This window comes from Xiphias gladius, chromosome 9 (assembly GCF_016859285.1).
Source record: "Xiphias gladius isolate SHS-SW01 ecotype Sanya breed wild chromosome 9, ASM1685928v1, whole genome shotgun sequence".
NCBI classification, from domain to species: domain Eukaryota; kingdom Metazoa; phylum Chordata; class Actinopteri; order Istiophoriformes; family Xiphiidae; genus Xiphias; species Xiphias gladius.
The window spans coordinates 21,751,893-21,777,532 of NC_053408.1; the positions used below are offsets into that span (position 1 = coordinate 21,751,893).

General features: G+C 39.9%; 1 protein-coding gene across 7 annotated transcripts in view; it reads right to left on the reverse strand.

Annotated features, from left to right (window-relative positions):
- ccdc57 (coiled-coil domain containing 57) overlaps positions 1-25,640 on the reverse strand; it is a 51,509-nt gene that overhangs the window by 18,384 nt on the left and 7,485 nt on the right. For 4 of the 7 annotated variants that reach the window (XM_040134821.1, XM_040134819.1, XM_040134820.1 and 1 more), the window contains exons 3-11: positions 23,159-23,281; positions 21,563-21,706; positions 19,148-19,256; positions 16,591-16,692; positions 16,043-16,200; positions 11,507-11,707; positions 10,927-11,085; positions 10,624-10,786; positions 6,147-6,239 (exon numbers count right to left, since the gene is read on the reverse strand). In XM_040134821.1, the coding sequence (XP_039990755.1) occupies positions 6,147-6,239; positions 10,624-10,786; positions 10,927-11,085; positions 11,507-11,707; positions 16,043-16,200; positions 16,591-16,692; positions 19,148-19,256; positions 21,563-21,706; positions 23,159-23,281 (1,252 nt within the window). The remainder of the gene's footprint in view (positions 1-6,146; positions 6,240-10,623; positions 10,787-10,926; positions 11,086-11,506; positions 11,708-16,042; positions 16,201-16,590; positions 16,693-19,147; positions 19,257-21,562; positions 21,707-23,158; positions 23,282-25,640) is intronic. The other 3 variants (XM_040134823.1, XM_040134822.1, XM_040134826.1) reach the window with 3 other exon arrangements.

Below are 25,640 nucleotides of genomic sequence, written 5' to 3' on the forward strand. Positions count from 1 at the left end.
GCTAGAGAAATACCTCCATCCATAACCGTTATAGTTTGTGGTCTATCAGAACTTGTTCTAAAGACGTGGATTCTGACCTAGTTGGAAATCAAATGTGTTTATAGTCATTCCGAATGGCTGTGCTGGAAGGCGAAGTGAAATAGTGCTGGCCCAAAATGAATGAACAAATATTTTCTACTGCTATTTTTGAGAGTTCAATTACAAATGACGTTTACACTGGTATTTACTGCTTCCAGGAAACAGCCATGCTCACACTCTTAAATCCGACACTGACAAAAGATTTTGCCTTCTCCCTCCTACTCAGCTTTTATGCTGTATGTTACCAAACTAACTGTCAGCCCTATAAATTGACGTATTACAAACCTAAATAGTGTTACAAACTCAATTGAGTATAGAAATGGTTGGACACAGACAACTCCTACCCAACCTTCGAAAGGTTTGGGTGGGAGGGGGTTTCCGATGCTATCTAACCATCCAACATGCACTTTGGAAGGAGTATAGATCCCAGAATAAATACCACAGTACAACATCCTGAGTCAGCAGAGCAAGAGCACCAGCTCGGGGTAATTGATGCTGATTAGTCAGACAGGGTTGTACCATAGATGTTTTTAGTCGTATGGGGACTTTAACACTGTAGAGCTTCATTCCAAGTATTTAGCTAATGTGGTTTGCGGAGTCACTTGAGAAGGTTTACATGGACAGGACCTTAATATGTTTTTCCTCTTGGTGCCAGTGGAGCTCACAGAGGGTGGTATGTTGTGGTGGCACTGAACCAGACTGAAAGGCCAACATACCTCTCAGGATGCTCGAGGCAAAGGCCAAAGGCCAAAAAACAGGACAGCTCTAAATGCACTCTAGAAGAACTCTGTGGCATCAGCTGGGCTGCAAATACAATACCCTCATGTGATATATGGGTGTGTGGGGGCCATTAATAGGTTAGTTAACCCTTACGAGGATGATAAAAAGTAAAATTTGTCCAGCATTATTGCCTCAAGGGTGGTCCATATCTTCTGAAAATACATTGTGAGAAAGATCATTTGCAGATATTTTTTAAGTAACTGCCATTCATAAGTGAGCTATGATATGTGCTCTGCAATACCAAGATCATGGAAGCAGGGTGAAAACAGTGCATATATTGTGCCAATGCTAATATTGCTCCTTGAGGGAAGACAATCTTTACTGCCTGAAGGAACATTTTAGAGTCTGTATCATGATAAGTAAACCTACAGAGCAGAGGAATTGGAAGACATTAAAAATTGAGAAAAGACAGGAGTTTATTTTTCCAGTCAATAAGTAGTATGCCCTGTATGGTTATTTTTATGGGAAATGTGTTCAGAGAACAGCTCTTGGTATTTCAGTAACAGGGATTATTGCTGGGAACACTGAACTGGTTTATCCTCTCTGCAATACGCTGATATCACAGCAGCTCAATTATGTCTCATTTTACCTATGCAACAGATGACACAGTGTGCTGAGGTGACAGTTTGGCCTGAGGATAGTATAAGAGGAAAGGTCACGAAATGTAAAAAATGGAAGGGTTAAGCCTCAGTTAATTTTGTGGCAGTTTGCCAAACATAATATTATATTCCTTGTATTGATGTGGAACTTTCATCCTCATAGAAATTGAGGTCACCAAAAGGTTTGTGTACTTTTTGGTATTTTAAGTTCCCTCTCAAAAACTAAAATTTAAAAAATGAAAAAGAAAGGAAAGGAAAGAAAAACAGGAAAAGGATATTCTTTAATTTGCCTTAAACCTGAAGCTGGATGTATAATTCAAGAAACCTCACTTTTGACAGGTGAAGAACCATTTCATACTGAGTGTTTCTTCAGTAGAAAATTTTCAAATGAAAATTGTAGAATGTTAATTCTGTGGATTATCTATTTAGCACCATTGTATGGGGCATATTGGGCGGTGATTCTGAAAAGAGATGTTGAATTATAAATACCTCTTTTAAATGCTGTGAGCATCACAAATGAAATTGTTCTGGATGGATAAATACCACCAGAGGTGACTGAGTAAATTATCATTTCAACTAACCTGGGAGGAGAGAGGGCATAGTGTATTTGAGGGGAAAAAAAGTTCATCTCATCATCTCCAAGCATGAGGCCTCATGACCCAATAATACCTGAGATGATTAATATACATCACCTCAAATATCTTTGTATTAGTTCATTTTAAACACTGAACATCCTGTCCATGTGTAAAGATTGTTTATCTAACAACAATAATTTATGGTACAATAAAATCTGTTTTCATTTTTACACCCTCTTCAACAGTGTATGCGTATGCATATGTAGTTGTAGTTTATGCAATAAATTATTTGACTGTTGCTTATAAATTATAATTATGAATCTGTGTGTGACAGCTGACCAGTCTGAAGTCCATGACCAATCCTGTCTCCGTGTCAGGGATAATGAAAAAATTTCTACTGCATTGAAGGTTCCCGAGAGCACAGTGGCCTCAATAATTCTTCAATGGAAGAGGTGTGGAATAACCAGGAATCTTTCTAGAGCTGGCTACCCAGCCAAACTGAGCAATTGGGGGAGAAGGGCCATGGTATGATAGGTGAACCTGATGGTCACCATGGCTGAGCTCAAGAGATCCTGTGTGGAGAGGGGCAGAGAAGGACAACCATCACTGTGACTCTCCACCGATGTAGGCTTTATGGCAGAGTGCCATAACGGAGAGCCAAAACGGAAGCCTCTCCTCAGAAAAAGACATATGAAAGCCCGGTTGGAGTTTATAAAAAAGCACCTTAAGGACTTTACGACTATGAGAAACAAGATTCTCTGATCTGATAAAACGGAGATCGAACTGTTTGACCTCAATTCTACGTGTCATGTCTGGAGGAAACAAGTCACCGCTCATCACCTGTCCAATCCCAACAGTGAAGCATGGTGATGGCAGCATCATGCTGTGGGGATGTTTTTCAGTGGCATGGACAGGGAGACTGGCCAGGGTCGAGGGAAAGCTGAACATAGCAAAGTCGACAGATATCCTTGATTAACACCTGGTCCAGAGCGCTCAGGATCTCAGACTGGGTCGAATGTTCACCTTCCAACAGAACAATGACCCTAAGCACACAGCCAAAACAACACAGGAGTGACTTAGGGATAACTCTGTGATTGCCCTTGAGTGGCCAGGTCAGAGCCCAGACTTGAATGCAATGGAACATCTCTGGAGAGACCTGAAAATGGCCGTTCACCAACAGTTCCCATCCAACCTGGCAGACCTTCAGAGGATCTACAGAGAAGAATGACCGAAAATCCCCCAATCCAGGTGTTCAAAACTCGTCACACCTAAGAAGAGGCTATAATCGCTGCCAAAGGTGCTTCAACTAAATACTGAGTAAATGGTCTGAATGCTTATGTCAATGTAATATTTCAGTTTTTCCTTTTTAATAAATTTGCAAAAAATCAGTTTTTGCTTTGTCATTATGGGTTATTGAGTGTAGATTGATGTGGGAAAAATTTTTGCATGCGATTTTGGTATAAGGCTGCAAAATAACAAAATGTGAAAAAAGTGAAAGGGTCTGAATACTTTCTGAATGCAGAAAAGTTCATGCAAAGTTCATGTCTGCCATCTTTGACTATTGAATAAAAAATTGAGAGCTCTGTGCAACACGTAATGAAAATCCCACATGTACCAACAGCATCATAAACAAATATAAATATAAGATGAAATCAAATTTTATCAAAGCATTTCCATTAACCCCTGCTGTTTAATTATCAGCTGACAGAGATTCAACATCATACCTGCCACCTCATAAGCTGTCTGCACTCCATTTATCCAGGTTTCCCTGCCCTTGCCTCTATGTAACTAGCGGCACACTGGCATGGTCAAATGGAGTGCAATCAGTTCAAGCCATGTACCTACATACATGATATTGTGATATCACTTGTTACTCGTGAGAGACAGAATGAAAAACGAACGAAAAAAGTTTAGTCAGCATAAGACAACAAAACAGCAGAGGCTGAGGCAAAAACACTGGATACTACATTTCCCACAATACAACCCATAGCACATTTTCTTTGACACTCCCTCCCTCCCTGGTAAATGTGGTTTTAAAATATCACGACCCCAGTTTGTGATGCAGGTTTTCTATTTTAAAAGCCTCAGGTCATTTTTTTAAACTTGACAAAGCTCCACCAGAGCCACAAGTGTTATCACAGGCTAATTAGTACTCTTCACAACTATTAAACTGACCTTTATGTGTAAAATCATATTTGTTGGTGAACATACAGTACTTGTTTTAACATTATAGTAGCTTCCCTTCTATCACACAGACACATTAGCTGATATATTTGTCTACATTAAACTACAGACAGTGATTATATTAAAGAACTTTCTGAATTCATCAAGATGGTTGTGCTGGCCAATGCTGACAGGGTTTTTCAGTCAAGAATTATGTATGCACATTATTTAACATGTAGCGGTGCTATGTCTGACGGACTTTTAATAGGGTTGATACGTCCTCTGGGATCTAAGAGAGGCTCAGTACATTGCGCACATCTGTTGAACTAATGGGTTTTTTTATACATTATGCATCACATAAATCTTCATGGCTTTATTCCATTCATTATGGAAAGCACCGCAACGATTGTGTGATATTTGTCAGCTGGTCTACAGAGAAAACAATGTCACTGCTGGAGAACAGCGTTGAGGTGGAAATTAATGAGAAACAGGAAGATGAGTGTTCTCAGTTCTCTTACAGGCTGCATCACTGATGGATTTTAAAACATATGAGTTGAAGCCTTAATTAATGATCATTGTGAGCACAAGGGACAGTCGTCACTCTTCTCACAGTGAATCCACTAATACATTTTCTCATTCCATTCATCATTTGAGAATTCTTGCCTTTTTTATAATAGCCAACAATGATACATTTATTAGCGTTCTTAAAAAGGCAGAAAAAGATGTGCTATGCATCTTTAACCTTGTGATGTCGGCTTTATGTTAATGTAACGCATTTAATTTAGACTTGTGTTGTGTTGTAAGAAATGTATGATTGCAGTCACTTTGATCTTTATTCAGACATATAACCAGCATATGGCCAGATCATTTATGCAAGGATGATCATGTATGAACGGGGCTAATGTTCCCCACGGGCTCTGTCTTTGGTCTGGTTTAACCAGACCTGTAGCGGAAATGCAAAGCCTTTGCTGACTGTAAGCTATATAAATGGCCTTTAGCCAGCGGTCCAGATGACACACTTTAGCCGTGCCGTGGCATGCTGAATTTTGATCACGACAACAGTCTGCACCTGCATGACCTTCCATGATACTTTGTAGACACACAACACCGTTGCAAGTCATACAGGCTCCTAGAGAGAAAGTGGCAGTTTCAAAAGATTTGCAAAGTTAAGCATTCAGTACTTTAGTACCTGCTGTACCCGATTCACAATAAATGCTTTCCACAGTGACAGGGAGGTTTTCGTTGTGATGCATTTACAGGAAATGCAGAGGTATTTGTTACTGAGGTTGGGTGATATTTGTTAGACATACTAGCTGATGTCCTCTTGCTGACATTTACCAGGTCACATAGTAACTAGCCATTAACAATGTGTCAGACACATTTAGTTCTATTAGGTGAAGAATTGGTTAGATTACAGATTACAAACACAGTAATTACAACTTTTAGAACCAGTGAGCTCCAGCGAGGTCCCACCACTATCACATTAAAATTAGTTGAATAGGCCACTCAAAGGTGAAATGTCACGTGTAGTCAATTTTTCAAATAAACAGACAACACGATACTTGGGGCTTCATGCCACTGAGCTGGGTGCACTTTAGTTTGCCAACTAGCTATTTCCTCTTTAAAATCAGATAAGCCATTACCAGATGTGGTCACATCAGTAGGGAATGCAGTTAGCAGGATGATACATGATCATTAACTGGAAACAGTGAAGCCCACACCCCAACCAAGCCTTGCTTATTCTGTGCGACTGTGATCAGTACAGTGCGTATTCAGAAATTCTGTGTTTGTGTGTATGTGTACGAGTGTAAGAACAAGAAAAAGCACACCTGGTGATCAGTACACCACACAATCTATCAAAGTCTATTTAAAAACACAGTTAAACTAACAGAGGCTAGCACTTTTTAGTGGTTCAATTAGTCTGCACAGTGTAAGGTGGCTGTATCCTTACCTTCATTGCCTGGTCTCTTTCCGTTTTAACAGAATGTAATAAGACAGTCAAGTCCTGTAGCTCTTGTTCTTTCTCCTTCAGCTCTGCTTTTGCCTGACAAAGACCAACATAAAAAAATCTATTAGTAGCATTTTCAATTACATTAACAGCCTGGGCCTTCAAAACAGGATAGAGACAAGGGCAGTTCTATTTCTGCCTTGGCAAACTGACAAAGGTCCGTGCACTCACTGCCCAAACAAGTGGAAGCATGCACTATAAATGAATGGTAAGGCTGCTGTTTGCCTTCCATCAGATGGATTGAACAAGCCTTTTACTCATTGTTTGAAATACAGTTTGCATCTGGAGTTCCAAATGTTATTTGTAAACAAGTGCACTGAAGAGGTAAAAACTCTGGCAACACTAGTATTATAAAGACTGCCTTTTACTGTCAGACCAGTGTGTTTTGGCTTGTGGCCATCATCAGGCTTCAAGTGCACCAGTCAGGAAGTGTGTGTCTATGTGTCAGCAATAAGGCATGACTGTTTTCTCTTTGAATTATGCATTTGAGGGTTACTGTGCAACCAAATGGAGGAGATACGATAACTTTACTCCCTGCTCATCCTGCTGGATTTTAAAAATTTTAATGAGCCAGTTTTATGTGGAAAAATTCTTCACCTCTGAAGAAGAAGCGCAAGTAGGGGAAGTGTATGGATAGTTCTGATGAAGAAAATAATCTTCGATTAACGTTTACACTACACTATGACATCTACATGATCATATGCATATTAAATCTACATGTGAGCCTGATTTGGTGCAGCTAAAAAGGAATGAATTATTACATAATGCATCACTACAAACTAATTTTTTGGAAAGAAAATGAGTTCATAAGGATGTCCCAATCAGGTTGTTTTGGCCCCAATCTCATCCGAGTCCTTTAACATTGCATATTTAAGGACTCGACCAATACTGAGTCGAATCTGATACTTAAATACTGATTAACTATGTATCTGACACACTGAAATAACAGCTGTAGCCTACTCGATCCAAAAAAGGTCCATCATTGCTTAAACAGACACTGCAGCCAAGAGCAATACTATCACATAATTGATAAACATGTAACATGATGATCTGGACATGTAGCAGGGTGTTTTTATGTTTCTTTTGTGTTGTTTTCTGCACCTATTCGTAATCACATGACAGGGCTATGTCTCTGCACCGGTCAGTGCAGTCTTGCTGTACTGGGCCACAGATGTTAAAGACAGCAATACACACAAAGCCAGATACAGTAACTGACAATATGGAGGTGTGCTTCAATGTACATTCAGTTCAGTGCATCTCTCTCATCAGCACCAATACAAGACCTACCTACCTACTCCTCCTGACCACTGTACCTCATGAGGATATATTCCCATGTTTCCATGTATGTAGCAAACTGAATAACCTAAAATATTCAGTGCCGAGTATATATCCACCAGCACCGTCAACCTTCCACCTCTGCCCAAACCAGAGACCGAAAACTGCTTGGGTTGTTTAATTTCCTACGCGTATACTTTCACACTTAGTTTTTAAACTGGTCAAAAACATATTTGACTAGTAACCCCTCTAAAAGTTGCCTGTAGATGTGAATACAGCCTTCATTGTCTGTCTGTATCAGCACTGTAATAGACTGGTAACCTGTCCAGGGCTAATACACCCATATCGCCCTGTGACAGGCTTAAGGGCATGCACAGGATAAGCAGTATAGACACAGTAATGGATGGATGGTACTTCTATCAGCCCTGTCCCTGGCATAAAATAAAACTTAAACCATATTTAAACCACTCATTGCAAATTTCTTCTGGATGATGTAGGCTACAATCATTTAAATGTCTTGGTGTACCAACATACCAATTGATCATGTTCAAGTCCCCACTTTCTAAATCATATCTTGGTACAACTCTCTCTCTGTTAAAACCAAATCAAAACTTTCTTGGATCATCAACCATGCAGTAAAATAACAGGCATCACCTAGTCCTCACTGTCAAATCTGTACAGGCAGTTAGACAAGCAACTCTCACCACATGGGGCCATTCACATCCCCTCCATAACACATTACAACTCCTCTCATCAAGCCATCTTTATAAAGACCCTCTTGCCAGAACACATACAAACTGCCATTAATGTGATAAACAAGCTTTGAAGAAATTGCGTCCCAACACTTGCACAGTATTGCACTTCACAGCCAAATAGTTTTCTTCATGTAAATACATAAATTATGTATACATCTTTCTTTTAATGTTATGTGTGTATTTTGTCTACATACATGTTCTTATTCTATGTGTACCTGTGTGAGCCATGTCATAGACAAATTTCCATTGCTTTACGACAAACTAAGGTTTTTCTGATTCTGATGTTATAACAAGAAAAGTTTGGTTTTACAAGATGTTTTTTTGTTAAATAACGAGAAAGTCAAAATGAATTCTTATTACAAGAAAAAGTTTATTTTAAAAACTGAATAATTTGGTATCTGGTAATAATAACAAAATATGTAATGACAAAATATCTTGTCATACTGTGAAGGGGATCTTGTAAAAACGAGAGAAAGTTTCTTGTAATAACTAGAATCTGTGAGGCAGAAGCTGGTCAGTGATCTCAAGGAACCTATGCTAGCCCCAGTAATGCAAGAAGCTGGAGCCCTCGGAGCCAAGCATGTAGTTAGAATAGTTCTCTTAAAGAAAAATGCTGATTGCAAATGTAGAAAGCAGCGTGCAGGAACTGCAGCCATTTGCAAATACTGCCAAGCCATCTGAGGGTCTGAAGGGAAAGAATGCAGTCCAGTAGTGCTTATACAGCCGACAAAGGCACAAGGCCAAACCATTGCACCAAAATTGAAAAATACTATGTAGAGGCTTAGCAAAAAATAGCGTTAACTCCTGTGAATGATGAGTCTCGATCAGTATATACTTGAAAATGAACACAGTTTCACAGACTCCTACTCAAGGACGTGAGCTGGGGGAGATGGGCCGACATCTCTGATGAGAGCGCGTTAACATTCTTTTTAATATAAATTTCATCACGTAAAGAAGTCCCAAACAGTTGACTCTGTGTCGGCACTGGCCTTGCAAGGTTCAGGATGATTTAAAACAGTAGATGGCGCGTTGAGTATTTTTCAACCCAGGAAATGCCAATTCTTACAACTTTGGGAAGAAATGTCCATATCAATACCAGCATTCATCACAGTAAAGACATATAATTTAGTTTACAGCTTAAAAACATGTTTAAGTGTGCAGTACTTCTCTAAAATGGATTAGTGACAGCCGCCCCTGCCTCTTCGTATTTTAACAAATGAAAACAATGGTCAGAACCAGCTAAAAATGACAAACTGCTCCCTGGATGTTTTGTACACTTACATTTGCTATTAATAAATAGTGCTGAGTTTAATGAATCCATGCATTTTTCCAACCTCTCTGTCATCACAGGTGCAAACTCTAATTGTGACTTGGATCTGCAGCAGAATGCTGCTCTAGGAGAGCAGTGCTGCAAAAGTAGACTAAGGATTACAAAACCGCTTTATTTTAACCAATACCGATCCATCAAAATATGCCTAGATTGGACCCGATCACAAAGGATACCATATAAATTCATGAGTGTGACAATAACAAATGAACATAATGTTTGACAGATAAACCAGAACTGGTTCTGAGCCCATCAACATTGAACTTAACATGACGTCCAGTTAACTACAAAATCAGTATAACTGCAGTCTTTATATTTAATTTTCAATTTTACCCCTTTTCTCCTAATTTGGAAAGTTGAGTTCTTTCCGTGTTGCACTGTTTGTCAGACATGTGCTACCACTGTGACACATGGGGCCAGATTTACAGCCTTTAAGCTGATCCTTGTAACTATAATTTCAATTTCCTTGTGTTTCAACCACTTGAGATACCCCACCTCCCACGATCTCACCAAAATTTCAGGTCCTGTTGTGCTTTAAATTGTGATGTCTACACCTCTTAACTTTACACCTACATACAATATCCTGCAGGATGCCTCGGGTGTGGAACACACCCTAGGGAGTTGGCACCGATACCTAGAGTAAGGAGCATTCCTCACGTATAAATGCTTAGTTCTCCTCATGCTTGGGGTCTCTCTTCATTTTGACCGCTCGTGTGTTGATTGACCTTTTCTTTGCAAAGAAAATAAAAACCTTGTCGGCCGGCAGAGGTCTCTATGTCATTTTTCACCAGCAGCAGAGAATTTCTGTAACATCCTCCAACTACATTCCAGGTGCAGGCTGTGAGTGAAGAGGAAAGCTTGTGGTTGCAGTTCAGAGGGGGGGTTTGTCTCTGAGATCAGAGAAGAAATGATAATGTTGTGTTCTTAATTCCACAGTATTTACTGCAGTCATACTTCAAGTCCACATGACTTGAAGTATGATTATATTAAAATGTTTAGGTGTACATCAGTAAAGCCACAAACACAGTTTAGAGGGGGGCCGTGTAATTTATGAGAGGCTGACCTGATCTCTAGCTTGGGTAAGGTCTTGTATTAGCTGCTCATTGGCAAGGTAGTGTTTGGCCTTCACGTCATCACAGTGTCTCTGCCACTCCAGCTCCACTTGGACTTGCATCTGTTCTAAGGCCCTTTCTCTCTTCAAACCAGCACTCAACTGCTGCTTGTACCTGACAACACACACAAAGACATTTTATAAATCGTAAGAAAATTTTCCACCAGGTCATATAACTTATCTAGATAACTTATCTATATCTACAAAGCTATCAAAGGTAGCCTATCTTTGTATCACAATCAAATGTCTTCCCACCTCTCCATGTCCTCTCTGCTCCTCTCCAGCTCAGTCCTAAGTTGGGTTTCTCTCTCCTGCAGGGCGATCATCTCTGTATTCTTGACAACCATATCACCGGAGACATGATTGATGTACTTGTCCCAGCCTATCCGGGTTGTTTCTACCTCTTTGCGAAGGCTTTGAAAACACACAGACGCACAGACACATAGCCTTGTTTAACTATATTTGTGGGGACCCATCATTGACACAATGCATTCCCTAGTCCCTCATTCTAACCATCACAACTGAATGCCTAACCCTAACCCTAAAACCAAGTCTTAACCCTCAAACACCTACTTAAAGTTGTGGGGTCCAGCATTTTGGTCCCCAAAAGCATAGTTGGCTCCCGGTTTTGTTTTGGACCCATGAATATTGTAAAGGAAGCTCACTCACACACACACACACACACACACACACACACACACACACACACACACACACACACACACACACACACACACACACACACACACACACACACACACACACGCAGATTCTCCAGTTAATGCCAATACGATGGCTTTTGCTTTTTGTCTCTTTTCATCGGGGTTTGTCTCACCTCTGGATTGTCTCGTCTTTCTGTTCCATGGCCTCCTGGTGGTCTCTCTGTATGCAGTGCACCTGTGCAGCCAGAACCTCCATATTCTCCTGTAGCTCGACAATGTGTTTCTCTGCCTTCTGCAGCTGCTCTGTGTGGGCCTGACGCTGAGCCTCCAGCTGTGCATCACACTCCCTCAGAGCCTGGACCGCATTCTCATATCTTGACAGAAACAGCCATACAGTCAGAGATTATGGGTCATTTAAACATTCAGACAACTTGCAGTTTTATCCACAGCAGATTTGGCTTTTATGCACAAAAAATGCAGAGGGCAGCAGCAGGTTGAACACAAATTAAATTAAAGCTTTTTCTGTTTCTCATTTTTAATGGATTGCAATTATGAATCATTATTAGTTTTTCACCAAAATTGACAAGAAATTATACAACGATATATACTGCATAAATACATGAATTCTGGTGTCATTTGGAGCACGTATTTGTAACTTAGGAAGAATTCTTTATCAATACATTTTTGGAAAACTGTCCACGCCCCATGTCTACCATTTTTCATCAAATCTGTAACATATACTGGATGGGCATTGGAAATATGTTGAAATTTGAAAACAGTTTTAATTATTTATTTTCAAAAAAAAAAATTGTGCTGTTGTTGCACCCCTCGTAAAATGTCGTGCAGTTTGGACGTGGTTGAGGCAAGATACAATGTTCTTCCAAAAATGACATGTAGCTAATAAAGAAAGTAAAGCATCAAGAATGTGCAAAGTAATTATTGACAAAGAGGTTCCAGTGAATCTTCTTGACACCAATTTTGTCACCCCGACTCAAAAATCCATGGGCCAGGGTGAAAAAGCTGTTGTTGCATATTTTGCTAATTTGCAACAAAAACGTATACGGAAATGGGTGTGGCCGATACCAGGAGATGCAGCTCTAGATAGGGAACACATGGGTACAAAGTGTTTGAATTTGTAATGGACAGCTAGTGAATTATTAAACAAAATGCTTTTATGTTTATTATAGCACTTAAGCCTTAAGGTTGACATTGGTCTTTTTTTGTGGAGCTTATTCGCCTTTGTTTTGTTTACAGTTTAGTCCACACAACCGCTCTTACATACGGAATAACAACAACAACAACAATAACAATAGTAATAATAATAATAATAATAATAATAACAATAATGAGAACAAAAACGGCAGGGTTTCAGCACTGCTGGTGAATGGACCCCAACGAGATCAGCTGATATGCTAGTCTGACATTTTACAGCAACGCTCTGTAACAAATACAGGAATGGACAGACAAATTGATAAAACATAGATGTCTGTCGGAGATTGAAATGGGACCCATTCCTTGAGCACACCATTAAATATCAAAACATGAATTAATCACAGAATGGTTTAAATCACTTGTCACTGATGTGCAGGGATGAGGGAGGCAGTTTTACACTCAAAGTGAAAAACGACGCACTCTGTGGAGAGATAGCGTTCAAACACTAATACCTAGAAAGATCTACATGTATTCTGATATCAAAAACTGACATATTGACTCTAATAACTACTAGTTGATTGTGATAAAGAAAAGAAAGCTCTGATACAGAGATAGGATTATTGTCCTGCGCATGTGGCCAGACAATCCTTTATGAGCTGTGGCACACATGAAAGCCATCAGTTTGATTTAACCATTTGTTTTTTTTTTTCCATTTTTTTCCAAAATAAATGTCACAGAGGAAGAATCAAATGAAATACATGGAATGAGAAAATGTTACATGATCCTCCACAAAAAAAATGTACCCTCCCTTAAGCAAAAAAATGCAGATATACATAACCCGTCCGTTTTCATGATTTATCCCACTACACTGCTGTCACAGCAATATTTTCCTGTCTGGAGTCATGCACATGTGTAGATGTAGATTTAACCCAGTACTTAAGTGCATCTAAATGTACTGGGGGACACGTTCAGCAGTGTACTGATAAACTAGTTTCGTAGAGGCTGTTACAAACTCTGAATGATTCCCCTCATCCCTCAAGTAACTTTGTGTTGACTTCTGTCTGAGTCTATCTGTAAACCCTGTAAACTGAACCAATGCACGGCTGGTGATGTGCCAGAAGACGCAAGTCCTGGCTTAAAAATCCATTTTGATAAACGGGGCATCACTGGAGAAGAAAGTGAATCACTGGGGCTGAAGTTAGATATGCACCCATTTTTCCGAGTGTTAAGTGTAGGCAGCTGGAGCCAGCATGCTTGGAAGTAATGTAGAGTGTATTACAATACGTATAATTCCTCTAGATGTAAAAAAAGAAATGACAAAAAATTACACTCAACTGCTCCAACTGCTTTGTAACTGTTTTGACAGTTTAATGGTTTAATGAGTCGAGAGGAGAAGACTGTTCTTTTTTTGAGGGAAAAAATATACAGTACTCCAAAGATTGATTTTCAACAGTATATTAATGTTTGGAATATTACACTCAAATATTAATATACAGCATCCCATCTATGCTTTTAAGGGAACATGATAATTAGTTTACATTTCAAAAGAGACTGAAACTCCTGTCAGTGTGTACACGATTTAGTTATCTTAGAAAGTTATTTTAGAAAAGACTTATGCCTTTATCTAAAAACATTTTTCCTTACTACTGTTGACTATATGTTTATTTTTTTAAATTAGTTGATTAAAAAGGTTTCATTCAGTTAGTCATATCAGTTACATTTACAAGAGCACAATAATGCCTCTAAATACTATTGAAAAGCAGTCTGGACACATAAATAAACTGAGAACTCGCTGTAACGATCTTGCTGACAGTACAGAATTTAGTTGGACTATCCAGAGCAAATGAAAAAAAAAAAAAAGTCAACCGTTTGACTTTCCTGCAGCTGGCTGTCTCCTTTTCTCTCTCTTCCCTCAGTGTGGCACACACACACACACACACACACACACACACACACACACACTCATAGACACCAATGCCAGATTAACACACAAGATCAGATAATCTGTATACCGTTGTATTACCTATTTTCTTTTCCTTGTGTTGTCCTATTGATATTCCATCTTATGTCTTGCAATTAGAAAAAAAAAAACACTGCAGATGGAACATACGTATATATTCAAGGAATTACAGTACTTGTTACATTCCCATTTTTCTCAATATGTACAGTGAAATGCAGGGTGGGTTCACTCTAGAGGATGTGCTAAAAGTTTTGTGTGCAATAATTATAATAATAATTTGAACAGAGTTAGCAGAGCCACAGATGTGATATTGTTGGGCAGCATTGCTATAAAGCTTGTCACTACTTTCACAGACCCACTGAAGCTGTCAGTGCCTGATTGGAACATATAACTGGACATAAAACACTCATCACATCCTGCAGTGTATGCTCTGATAAGGCAGTGGGATCTGCCTTGCTGAATGATGGGAGAGAATTGGCCTTATAACCTTCCTGAAATGGAGAATAATGTGTCAGAGTCCTAGCACGTGGGACACGTAATGTGCTGATAGGGATTCGGCAGAAGTTGTGAAGGCTTGCCTTGCCAAAACATTGTCTCATGACATTATGACATTGTCAAATGCTCAAAGCAGGACCCGCAGGAGCAGGAGAGAGTTTTAGTGTCTCTTGGATAACACCTGTTGTTGTTCATCATGCGACAGACTACACCACCCTGTGACCTGCTGGGTCACTCTGCTCCGTCCACACAGAAAACAGACAAGGACTTTGATGATTGGATGACTCGGTACAGCATCTGGTGGTTGAGCCATGTCCACGTTAACATAGAGGATGCCACAGCCTCTCATGGTGGGACCCCTTTAGGTAGGATGGTGGACTGGGGCTCTAGGCCTGTTCCAAACACCATCTTGTCCTCCCTGATGTTTTTTCTTTCACCTTCATCAAGATGCGCTCCCATTGTTATTGGTGTTGCCACAGTGAATGTCACAGGATCTCTGCTGTCCATGTCTGATCAAAACACAAACAGCTGTAAAACTGGTGAGTTGAGAGTAATCCAGTGGTCAGAAGTGTGCTGAGGTTATATGTAATTCTCCCCAAACGAATTAGGTGATAAAGAGGCAAAAACAACCAACAAAATAAACAAACAAAAAAACAGGCACAGTTGTCATGTAGCTAAAATTATGTCGTCTGGAAAAAGTCTCGCCATCTTTTTTATTCCTGCTGCTAGTGGCTACAGCTATTTAACTGAAAAAGAAGTAAAAATTGTTGTAAATGACACTTTTGATAAAACTCTGTCAAATGCCTCCCAGTTTTTCTTTGTTTTGCAAATTTGGAGATTTGTTTTTTTTCTTTCTCTCTCTTACAGTACCTCCTAATACCAGCAGCTCGCTCTGACTGCCTGACTGAGAGGACTTTGTGTTATTTATGATTCGTTTCTTAATATTGTCAACCCCCTTCTTGAGTTTTGTCTCCATCTGTTTCACCTCCTCCTTCAGCTTCTTTTTCCCGAGACAGAGGATAGTCACCATACCTAAATCACATGTAGACACACATACACACACACACACACACACACACACACTAACGTTACAGGTGCATACCTGCAGTCCTTGACAGCAGTGAGTTCTTGGATCTCCCGGTCTTTGTGTTGCAGCTGGGTTTGTATATGCCGAGAGAACTCCTCAGATGCTTTTAGAGCCTGTGTAGCCTGCCGCTGAGCCTGGAAATGATCTTCCGTTTCTTTAGACAGCAGCTTCACCTGGACAAGCACACACACACACACACACACACACACACACACACACACACACACACACACACACACACATATGCAGCAACAAATGGTGATGAAAACATTAGGTGTGAAAGACTAGCCATGGGAAGATTAGAGTTCAACAAGAAATTCAAACGTGTAAATCTGCTGTAATAATTTTATTACATTATTTCGATTTAGAATACTACTATACTCTATAAAAATACCATGTGTAATTATACTAGCTGTGAATTTGGAATAACAGAAGTACTTTGCATACAGTATATGTCATGCAAAGCACTTGTGTAAAGTTTTTCAGTCCACCTTATGCTACAAACCTGGTACTAATGGACAAAATAGATTGACTCATTACTTCCATCCTTTTACTCTCCTCACCTTGAGATCATGAGACAGCACCACAGCGCACATCTCATCCATTTTCAAGTTATACTCATGTTTCCGCTGTCTGAGCTCCCTGTCAAAAGCAGCCGTCATCTCCTGTTGGCCGGAGAGTGATTGTAGATTTAATAATTTGTTCTGATATAGGCATAGTTGCTATAACAAAACACAACATCATTCAGCGCATTTCTGTGTTACTAGCCAGTGTGGTCCCACTTCAAAATCTGCTTGGTTGCTCTACCGTGCAAACTTAAATTAAGTCACAGCACAAATCAAGAAGAGATCACTGCTCTCTAGCATAAAGGCTGTCCAACACTTTTCAGTGACAGCGATGACACATAGTGGATGGAGTGAAGGTTACTGGAAATTAAACCAAACAGAAGAAGTAACACTGCTTTTTGTGTCAGAAAGGAACAGAATTTATTAGAAACGTGGTCTTATGTTTGAGAAACACTTCACTGCCAGAGAAGGACACTAAACTGACAGCTGTTTTTTTTGTAATTGCTTGCAAACTAGCCAGTTATTACAATTAATTTGACTCCAGATAACATCTTCAATTTGCCAATAAAACAAAACAGGTGGTCACAGGGAGGAATGGGTTCAAATATGAACATATTTTCACCTGCTGCATCACTAACATATAGGACTGGGTCAAAGAAATAGATTTTCTGATTAATTTGGATTTTTATTTGAATGATCCAGTGTTGACTCTTAAAATCCCAAGATCGATCTTTGCATTTATGCCCTTTCTCAGTAAACATGTACATCTGCACTAAATGTTATTTGTAGGCAGTTACTTGCTGTATGTGGTTCAGGTTAGGGCTGCAAGATTTGTACAATGTCCACTGTGTGGAAATTGAGTAATTACAATGTGCACAAACAGGTTATTTTAAGTTAAAACGTAATGTAGATGGAAGCTGGCTATATGAGCCACCTTGAGTCACAACACTCCTGTAAACTAGGGTAAGTCTGCATGGACCGTCATTACTCATGTCACAGGACTTTACAGGACTGCCATAACTCAAGGCGGCTCATATAGCCAGCTATCATCTACGTTACCGTTTAACTTAAAATAACCCAGGATGTTAGCTGAAAGAGAGAAAAAGACTCTCCACGCTGATCTGAGTTCTTCTGTGTTTGTTGAAGAGATATTATCCCCGGCTACGAGAGCCATGGAAGTTGAGTGAACAGTGTGTGGACTCTACTTTTGCCCCATCCCAGAGCCAACAATAGCCCACAGTATTTATCTTGCCTTATCTCATCTTGATACAGATAAGGAAACACACACCAACACATACTTGGACATTTGCTGTACTCGTGATCACAAAGCCAACAGATTCAGATACCAGTCAGAGTGAGCGCTCTTTTGTCTGGGTTCATCCTAAAGGTCTGCTAGTGATCCCCTCTGATTGTCTGGCTGCTCTACAGTTATTTCAGTCCTGTAAAGTGGATTGCTCTCCACTGCACAAAGACCAACTGTGAGGAGTTGTAAAACAAGACATAGAGCATATTACAATGAAGAGTCGCTTTGTGAAGAAGCTGTGCAAATTTGTCAGTAGCCCAGTGTGTTTTACACTGTGTCAAATTAATATATTCTTTATTTAGGCAGGTATTATAAGAGGCCATGATAGTTTTATTATTATTGAGGAGCGGCATGGTAGCTCATTGAGCAGCATCGCCTTTTTCGGGGAGGAGCGAGCCTTTTACGAGCATCATACCATGAGGGGCGAGCTAGCAGGATGGCTGGAAATACAGCAACAGGGAGCCTGGACAAGATGGGAGTAAGCGATGGAGCGCAAAGACTCATGGGTTGAGCTTTGGAAAGCTGGGCCCTATCGAATAAAATTCTTAATCCAAGCTGTCTATAATGTTCTACCAAGTCCATCCAAGTTATTCTCCTGGGGGGAAGGTTGAGTCACTAGCTTGTCCTCTGAACCTGAAGAGAAGGACCCTGGAGCACATCCTCAGCTGCTGTTCAAAAGCCCTGGGCAAGGGCACTACTACTAGGATCATGACCAAGACCTGAAGGCCATAGTGGACACCACCTGCATTGGGATTTGCCACTGCAAGTGCCTCCACCCAGTGAACAAGACCATTGCTTTTGTCAGGGCTGGGGAAAAGCCCACCATCAGCTGCCAGGACCACCTCCTGTGGTCTGCTAGCAATGGCACCAGAGTGGGACCTGGAGTCGAGTGGAGAAGCACCTGAAGTTCCAGAAACTGCTGCCACAACAACGCAAAGGGTAGAAATGGTGCTGATCTCAGAAATCCCCAAACAGATCAGGAAAGCAGGGCCATGGGTGGGGTAGCGCTACCTGGACACAACCTGGGGCTTGATCAACCCTGGCTGGGTCACCTGGGTGAGGGTGTCTGATTGTTGAAAGACACAAAACACCAGATGACCCCGGGAAACATCACTCAACAGTGAACCATAATTCAACATTATGGCATACATTAACAAAACCATTAACAAAACATAAAGACATTCGATAAAAACTGTTTCAGGCCTTCATAAGGATAAAAGTGTGTGTGTGTGTGTATGTGTGTGTGTTCACCTGTCTCTGTAGGGTCATCTCTCCCTCTACCTCTTGTATTCTGCGCTGCAAATCCCATGTCATCCTCTCATGCTCCTCTGTTTGGTTTTGAATTTCATCAGCCATAGAGCTACAAAACAGCCACAAAAAGACAAGCGCACACACACAAACACATGCACACACACACACACACACACACACACACACACACACACACACACACACACACACACACACACACACACACACACACACACACAGTTACAGTACCATACCACTGATTGAGTAAGAAACATGTTCAGTTTTCAGCGTGAACATATGCAGACACTTGCAGCAAAAAGCAATTACTCCAACCCAGTCGACATTAATCTGTTATCACTGTCTACCTAATAGGGAAGTTCCACCAAATCACAGCTTCCCCACTTACCCCTATTGGCCTGCAGATAGTTTATCTCAGGCGATTATTACTTCAATAAAGCAGCTTTCTTAAACAATGTCCACAAGCTGAAATGTTTCAAAGCCTAGGGACCAAATGACAGAGGCAATCAAAAAAAAAACAAATTCTTCAGCTTCAGGTTAGAAAGAACCAGCAAGACTTCATCTGAGGAGGTAAAAGTGGCACACTAGCTTGGAAGTAGAGCAAGTCTTCGATATTAAATAAATAAATAATACGTTATGAAATAAATTTGAATAAATACAGACACATATATACTATATTGCTACAGTCTGAATTAGTTAATAGCCAATCACATAACTGGCTTTGCACTGTTTTGTCTTGCTTGACAGACAAAAGAATTTGTAAGTGAAAGTGAAAAGTGGCTTTATGAAATAAAATGATCAGTGGAAAAAATTGTTTTTAATTCTTTTTCCAAAAACAGACTTTGGAAAAAGGACATGTTGAAATAAAAACTGCTATAATTAAATATGATGACTTGCAACAAGGTCTGTTTTTGTGAAAAGAAGCAGAATGAACAACATTTCTAAATAATGTTATGGGTTTCAAAAATGTATTGGATTAATTCGCAGTTATATTACATACTTTGTATTTATTATTACGTATTCATTTCAGGATGCCTTTTTTAAAATTTATTTAATATTGAACACTTTTGGTTTTCATTGGACGTGTGTGAAAAACGGTTTCTGATACATTTGGGAACCAGATCGAGGCATGCCCTAAGGGCAAACTGAATCTGAATTCTCCTTACTTTCTGTGTAAGGAAATATAAATCATAACGGTATTACAGCTATTATCCATATTTTTTTGTACTGTTCAGAAGAAGAGAAGACAGTTTTTGGACATTAATTGTGTGAGCAGTGTGGACATTTCCCATGGCACTGGTTGAGTGACAAATAAGAGCTAGCCTTGCAAGAGATGTGCTGCACCTTCTGTGCTGCGCTACTGACTGGAGAAAAAAGCCCACAAAAGTTTTTTTTTTTCTCTTTCAACAACAGCTATCTACCATTAGCAATGTCCGTCGCTATAAAACAGTGAACATTTAGAGGGGCACATCATGTTATTCCAAGTAGTTAAAGTGGAAGAAATGTTTGTACTTATTCTCTGTTATTCTTCTATGCATATTATTTCAATACCAGTGGAGAGTGGAGTCACTCACAGCAATGGGTAACATTTTCAAACATACAGGATAGTGTCTTAAAATCAGTATGAATATGTCCTGATAATAAAATTCAATGACAATTTTGACCAAATTTGTACAAATGTTAAAACAAAATTTATTTTAATTTCACTTGACATTTAAAAGTAATATATAAAATCCTAAAAGTAGCCAGTCAAGGGATTCAAGGATCTGATATGTGAATGTTCTCTAACTTAATGTGTATTCAGAGTGAACGACAAGTGAATTTTGGAGGCTAGCAAACTAGAAAACTTATTAAAAAGGAAGATTGTGGTGGGGAATTGAAATATGAATTACTATTCATTCTAGGGAGTGATGAAAACACCATAAAGTTACCAAGAACCCTTTTGCAGGTGTAAATGTCCCATGTCATCTATGTAGTTTTAAATATGTTTTTATTGTGTTTAAAACCAATCCCCTCACTTTACTGATAACATCATCCACTCCAGCCTTCACATATTCATTGTAACTGAGGTTTTGCATGATACATTCGTACCTGCCTCAAAGCTACAGTAATGTGCCACTCTTTCATGGCCCTGCCCTTGGCAACGACGGCCCGCTTGATTGGTCCTAACCCTCACCCCTGCGGTGCAAATAAGGCCCTTTCCTCAAGGAGGCAAAACTCCACCTTCACCTGCCATCAACGCAACGGGCCATGCCCCCTAGAACCGATACCCCGTCCTGCACACCAAAGACTCACTTTACTGGCAAGGTTGGGATGGAATGCGCTGACACTAATCCCAGCTATAACTGTTTTTTGCCTTTTCTTTTTCTTATTCTCACTTTCTTCCTCCTGGCTCACCGCTTAAGCTTGTCCAGCTGCAGCCTGTGCTGAGCTGCGTTGTGCCGACTTTTAACAAGCCCCTCCTGCCTCTCCTCAGCCTCTTTGGCTCTCTGCTCCTCCAGCCTGGTGATCTGCATACGGAGCTGGCTCAGTTCCTTCTGCCTGAAAATGACAGCAGTATTTCGGTATTAGTTGATTGACGCACTCACTGTGTCTGCTGGGGCGATTATTGTTCTCCTTGTGCCTTGCTTCTGGATTTAATATAATTACATTACATCACCTTGGCATTACCAAGGTGAGCTCTGGTTCCACAAAGTCACCCCGCTTGCATTTTATCAACGCAGTGTTTTATTCCAGTTTGAGGTGCATGACAAAATGAACGAAATGTTGTTCGTAAAATCTACAGAGGAACAGAGAAATGAAATGATTCCTTCGGCCAAAATGCTCGATTAACATCAAACATTTTCTGGGTATACTTTGTCATCACTGATTATTTTTTGTGTTTCTTATTGTTACCTTTACATATTAGTTACAAGCATTTCTCAATGGAGTTCACTCATATTCAGAATGCAATGTTACAACCAAAACACTTCATACACATCTCAGCATCAAGTCATTCTACTGTAACTGTAAGAAAAGAAATGTTGCTCATAACACAATGGCCACAAACCTAAAAACACTAACAGGTAGCATTACATTATGTATCACTATTGTCTTCAATTTTTTATTTCTTGTTGTCGCATAAGACCACATTCAAATACAAAGCAAAATGACACCACTGTTTGGAATGAGCTACCGTAAGTATATGCTATTGAAATTAATCAGACATGCAGTAGCGGATTTGGCTCAAAAGAGTCTCTCTTTGCTAATTCAGGATTAATCACAATCTGATGTAGTAGCTCTAATCACATTTTAGATTAAAACGTTTTCTTTTAGCTGTCGTCCACCACATGCATGATTACATAAAAACTCCAATCCATGGATTTTCCCTCTAATATGATGGCATGAAGTTGACAATTAAAAACAAATGGGTAGATCTTCAGCTAACAAGGGAATCAACTGTGGCTGTTCTTTTTTTGCGTCATCTATTTTCTAAGAGTCAGTTGCTCCCACCGCCCAGGCCAGTGCCTTACATGGGCGCTTCGCCACCATCAGTTTGTGTGTGAGTGTGTGTGTGTGTGTGTGTGTGTGTGTGTGTGTTGGGTTGTGTGAGATTGTGCACACATCATTCTAAGGTTGAAAAGAAATAAGTGCAGTCCATTTACCATTTTAAATCAAAGAATGATCCTGATGAAGTGACTGCTTTTTTTCATGTGTATTTTTCTTCTGATGGGCAGTATGTGATACACACTTTGCACTTTACTGTGAATATGTGCACCACTTTCACATTTATTTCTCATCTTCTTATATTTTTTTCATTTATTACATAATGCATTTAATATTTACATAATCCACATTTTGTATATTTTTGTATGGATTGGATTTTTCGTTCATTCTGTTTTCAGTTTTGCTATGTTCTACTTCTATTTTGCATACAATATTTCCTTGCTTTCCATTTCAGTCTAATCTAATTTTGGCACGAGATTGGACTGAAGAGGGCCAGATGGATTGTACCTGTTGTGCTCCATAGTCAGAGCTCTGGCAATTATGTCATCATATCGCTCCAGCTCTCTGTCTCGTTCATCCAGGATGGCCAGGTTGAACTGGAAATCTTCCCTCAGTTGCTGGTAGAGTTCTCTGACAAATTAAGCATTAAAAAAATTAATTGGTTATCACTGTGCTCCAAAAGAAGGACATGACCTCATGTAAGCTCTGTGTGTGTTTTGAAGGGCCTGGCCTAAATGGACTCCTGATTTCACCATCATCAGCAAATATTTATTCCTTGTTATTTTTCTGAAAGCCAGAGCTGACCAGCCGGCCCCCATCTTTACACAGATCTTCAACAGATCACTGAATGGCCACAATCATCCCGGTTCTCAATCCTCCATCACAGGACTGAATGACTGTAGCCCTGATGTCTGCAGTCATGAAGTACTTAGAGAGACTGGTGGTGGCCCATCTGGAGGACAAGCCCCCTGCCGGATCTCCTGCAGTTTACCTACCAGGCAAACAGGTCGGTGGATGATGCAGTCAAGCTGGAACTGCACTACATTCTGCAACACCTCTACCCTCCAGGGACTTATGCCGTTTGTGGACTTCAGCTGGGTGTTCCACACCTCTCACACCAGAAGTCCTCCACTGTGAGCTCATCCAGCTCACTGTATCCACCACCACCTGTCAGTGAATCAATGACTTCCTGACAGACAGAAAGCAGCAGGTGATGCTGAGGAAACACTCAGTGCTGGTGGCCCGAAGGGATCTGTGCACTCCTCACTGTGCTTCTCGCTCTGTACCAATGATTGCACCTCGGGAGACATATCTATTAAACTCCTGAAATTTGCAAATGACACTGGCTTCATCCAAGACGTCGATGAGTCTTCACACAGACAGGATTTTGAACAGCTGGCCCTCTATTGCAGTCTTAACAACGTGGAGTTGAAAACTCTTAAAACTGTGGTAACAACAGTGAACTTCAAGAGGAGCCCCCTAACAATTTCGTATTCTTACCCTAAATCTCGATTGGTACGTATGAATGTCCCAAGTCAGATCCACCAAACACTCTTAACTACACAAACCTTTTGTAAATTGCTCATTTCAATTTGATGAATGCCACCCGTTCATGAGTTTGTTTGTGAGATTTCATCATTAGCATAATCTACAACCCTAAAATTGCCACATAAGGCTGCCTTTTCCCCTCCGTTTGTTGACACATTTCATTCACAAATATTCGACCAAAGAGTAAAAAGAAGAATTTCACACTGTGGAGCTTCATGTCCTGCTGTCTGAAATTAGCAAAAGTGAGACGTAAGAAATTTAGAAGTGTCAGTAGTGGTATTAAGGGACCCTAAACTATTAGAAAATACTAATAATACAGCTGTATACATGTCAGCACAGCAGCACCAACATACACATCCATATGGAAAAACGATCTGACGTGAAGTTAGGTGCTAAAAATGTCTTTCTAAAGCAGAGCGATCCATGACTAACATGAGAGGCGTCATGTGATAGTGACATAGATATTAGATGAGAGAATTTTATAGTACATAATAGGAGATGTTACACTGTACAGTACAACAGAAGGTGATACTTGACACAGACCTGCATAAAGACTATGAGTCATACTGAGAGAATTTTACAGCAACTACTGAAATGTATAAGTTGCTTTCCCAAAATATGTCAATAAAAATGATAAAATCTAGAAAACCTTTCAGCAAATTGGCAAGCCACTCTACATGACTTGTATGAAAGGTCTGAACCACTCATGAATTTCATTCATACCCCCAGTAAGAGAAAGTTCTAAGTAAGAGAAGCTTGCTAAATGCCACAAATTCATTTAAATCACTCGTACGTGCGGCAAATCTGTTTGTTGCACGAGGCCCAATGTTCTTAGAGCTGTGCTCAGTGGGAGACACTACAAACTGGAGTCAAATTCCTTGAATGTGTAAACATACTCCGCCAATGAAGTTGATTCTTTTTCTCATGGAATGGGCCTGTTAACTTGAATTTCAAAAATGTTTTTTCACATATTTACTTATGACATATTTTGGGGTGGTATCTTTCAAGTCAGATATTTTCGTTTTATATATTCAGACTGTAAGATATCTGTCTCTGAGATTTCAGTCTCCGTCGAATACAATGGAGGTGGATAGAATTTAGTTTGTGGTGCTCAAAGCACTGAAAAATTACATTTAAACATTTCAATAGCAATGTATCTTTCCAGATAAAGTGTGCTGGTTCTCCTGAAATCTCCAGACCTACATTGTTTTGTGTTGGAGGCAGATATCTCAGACACATATTTCAAAACCTGCACAAATAAAGCCAAAGCTATCTGCATGGGCAGATACATTACAGGTAGGTGACTTTTGTAACTTGGCTCAACCCTTAGAGTTCAAATGTTCAAGCTGGTATCATATCATACAGGTATCATTTCAGTTTACTGAGACTTGATTACATAATCTTTCCACACTTAACTATTCAGTTGTAAAAGTTTGGACAC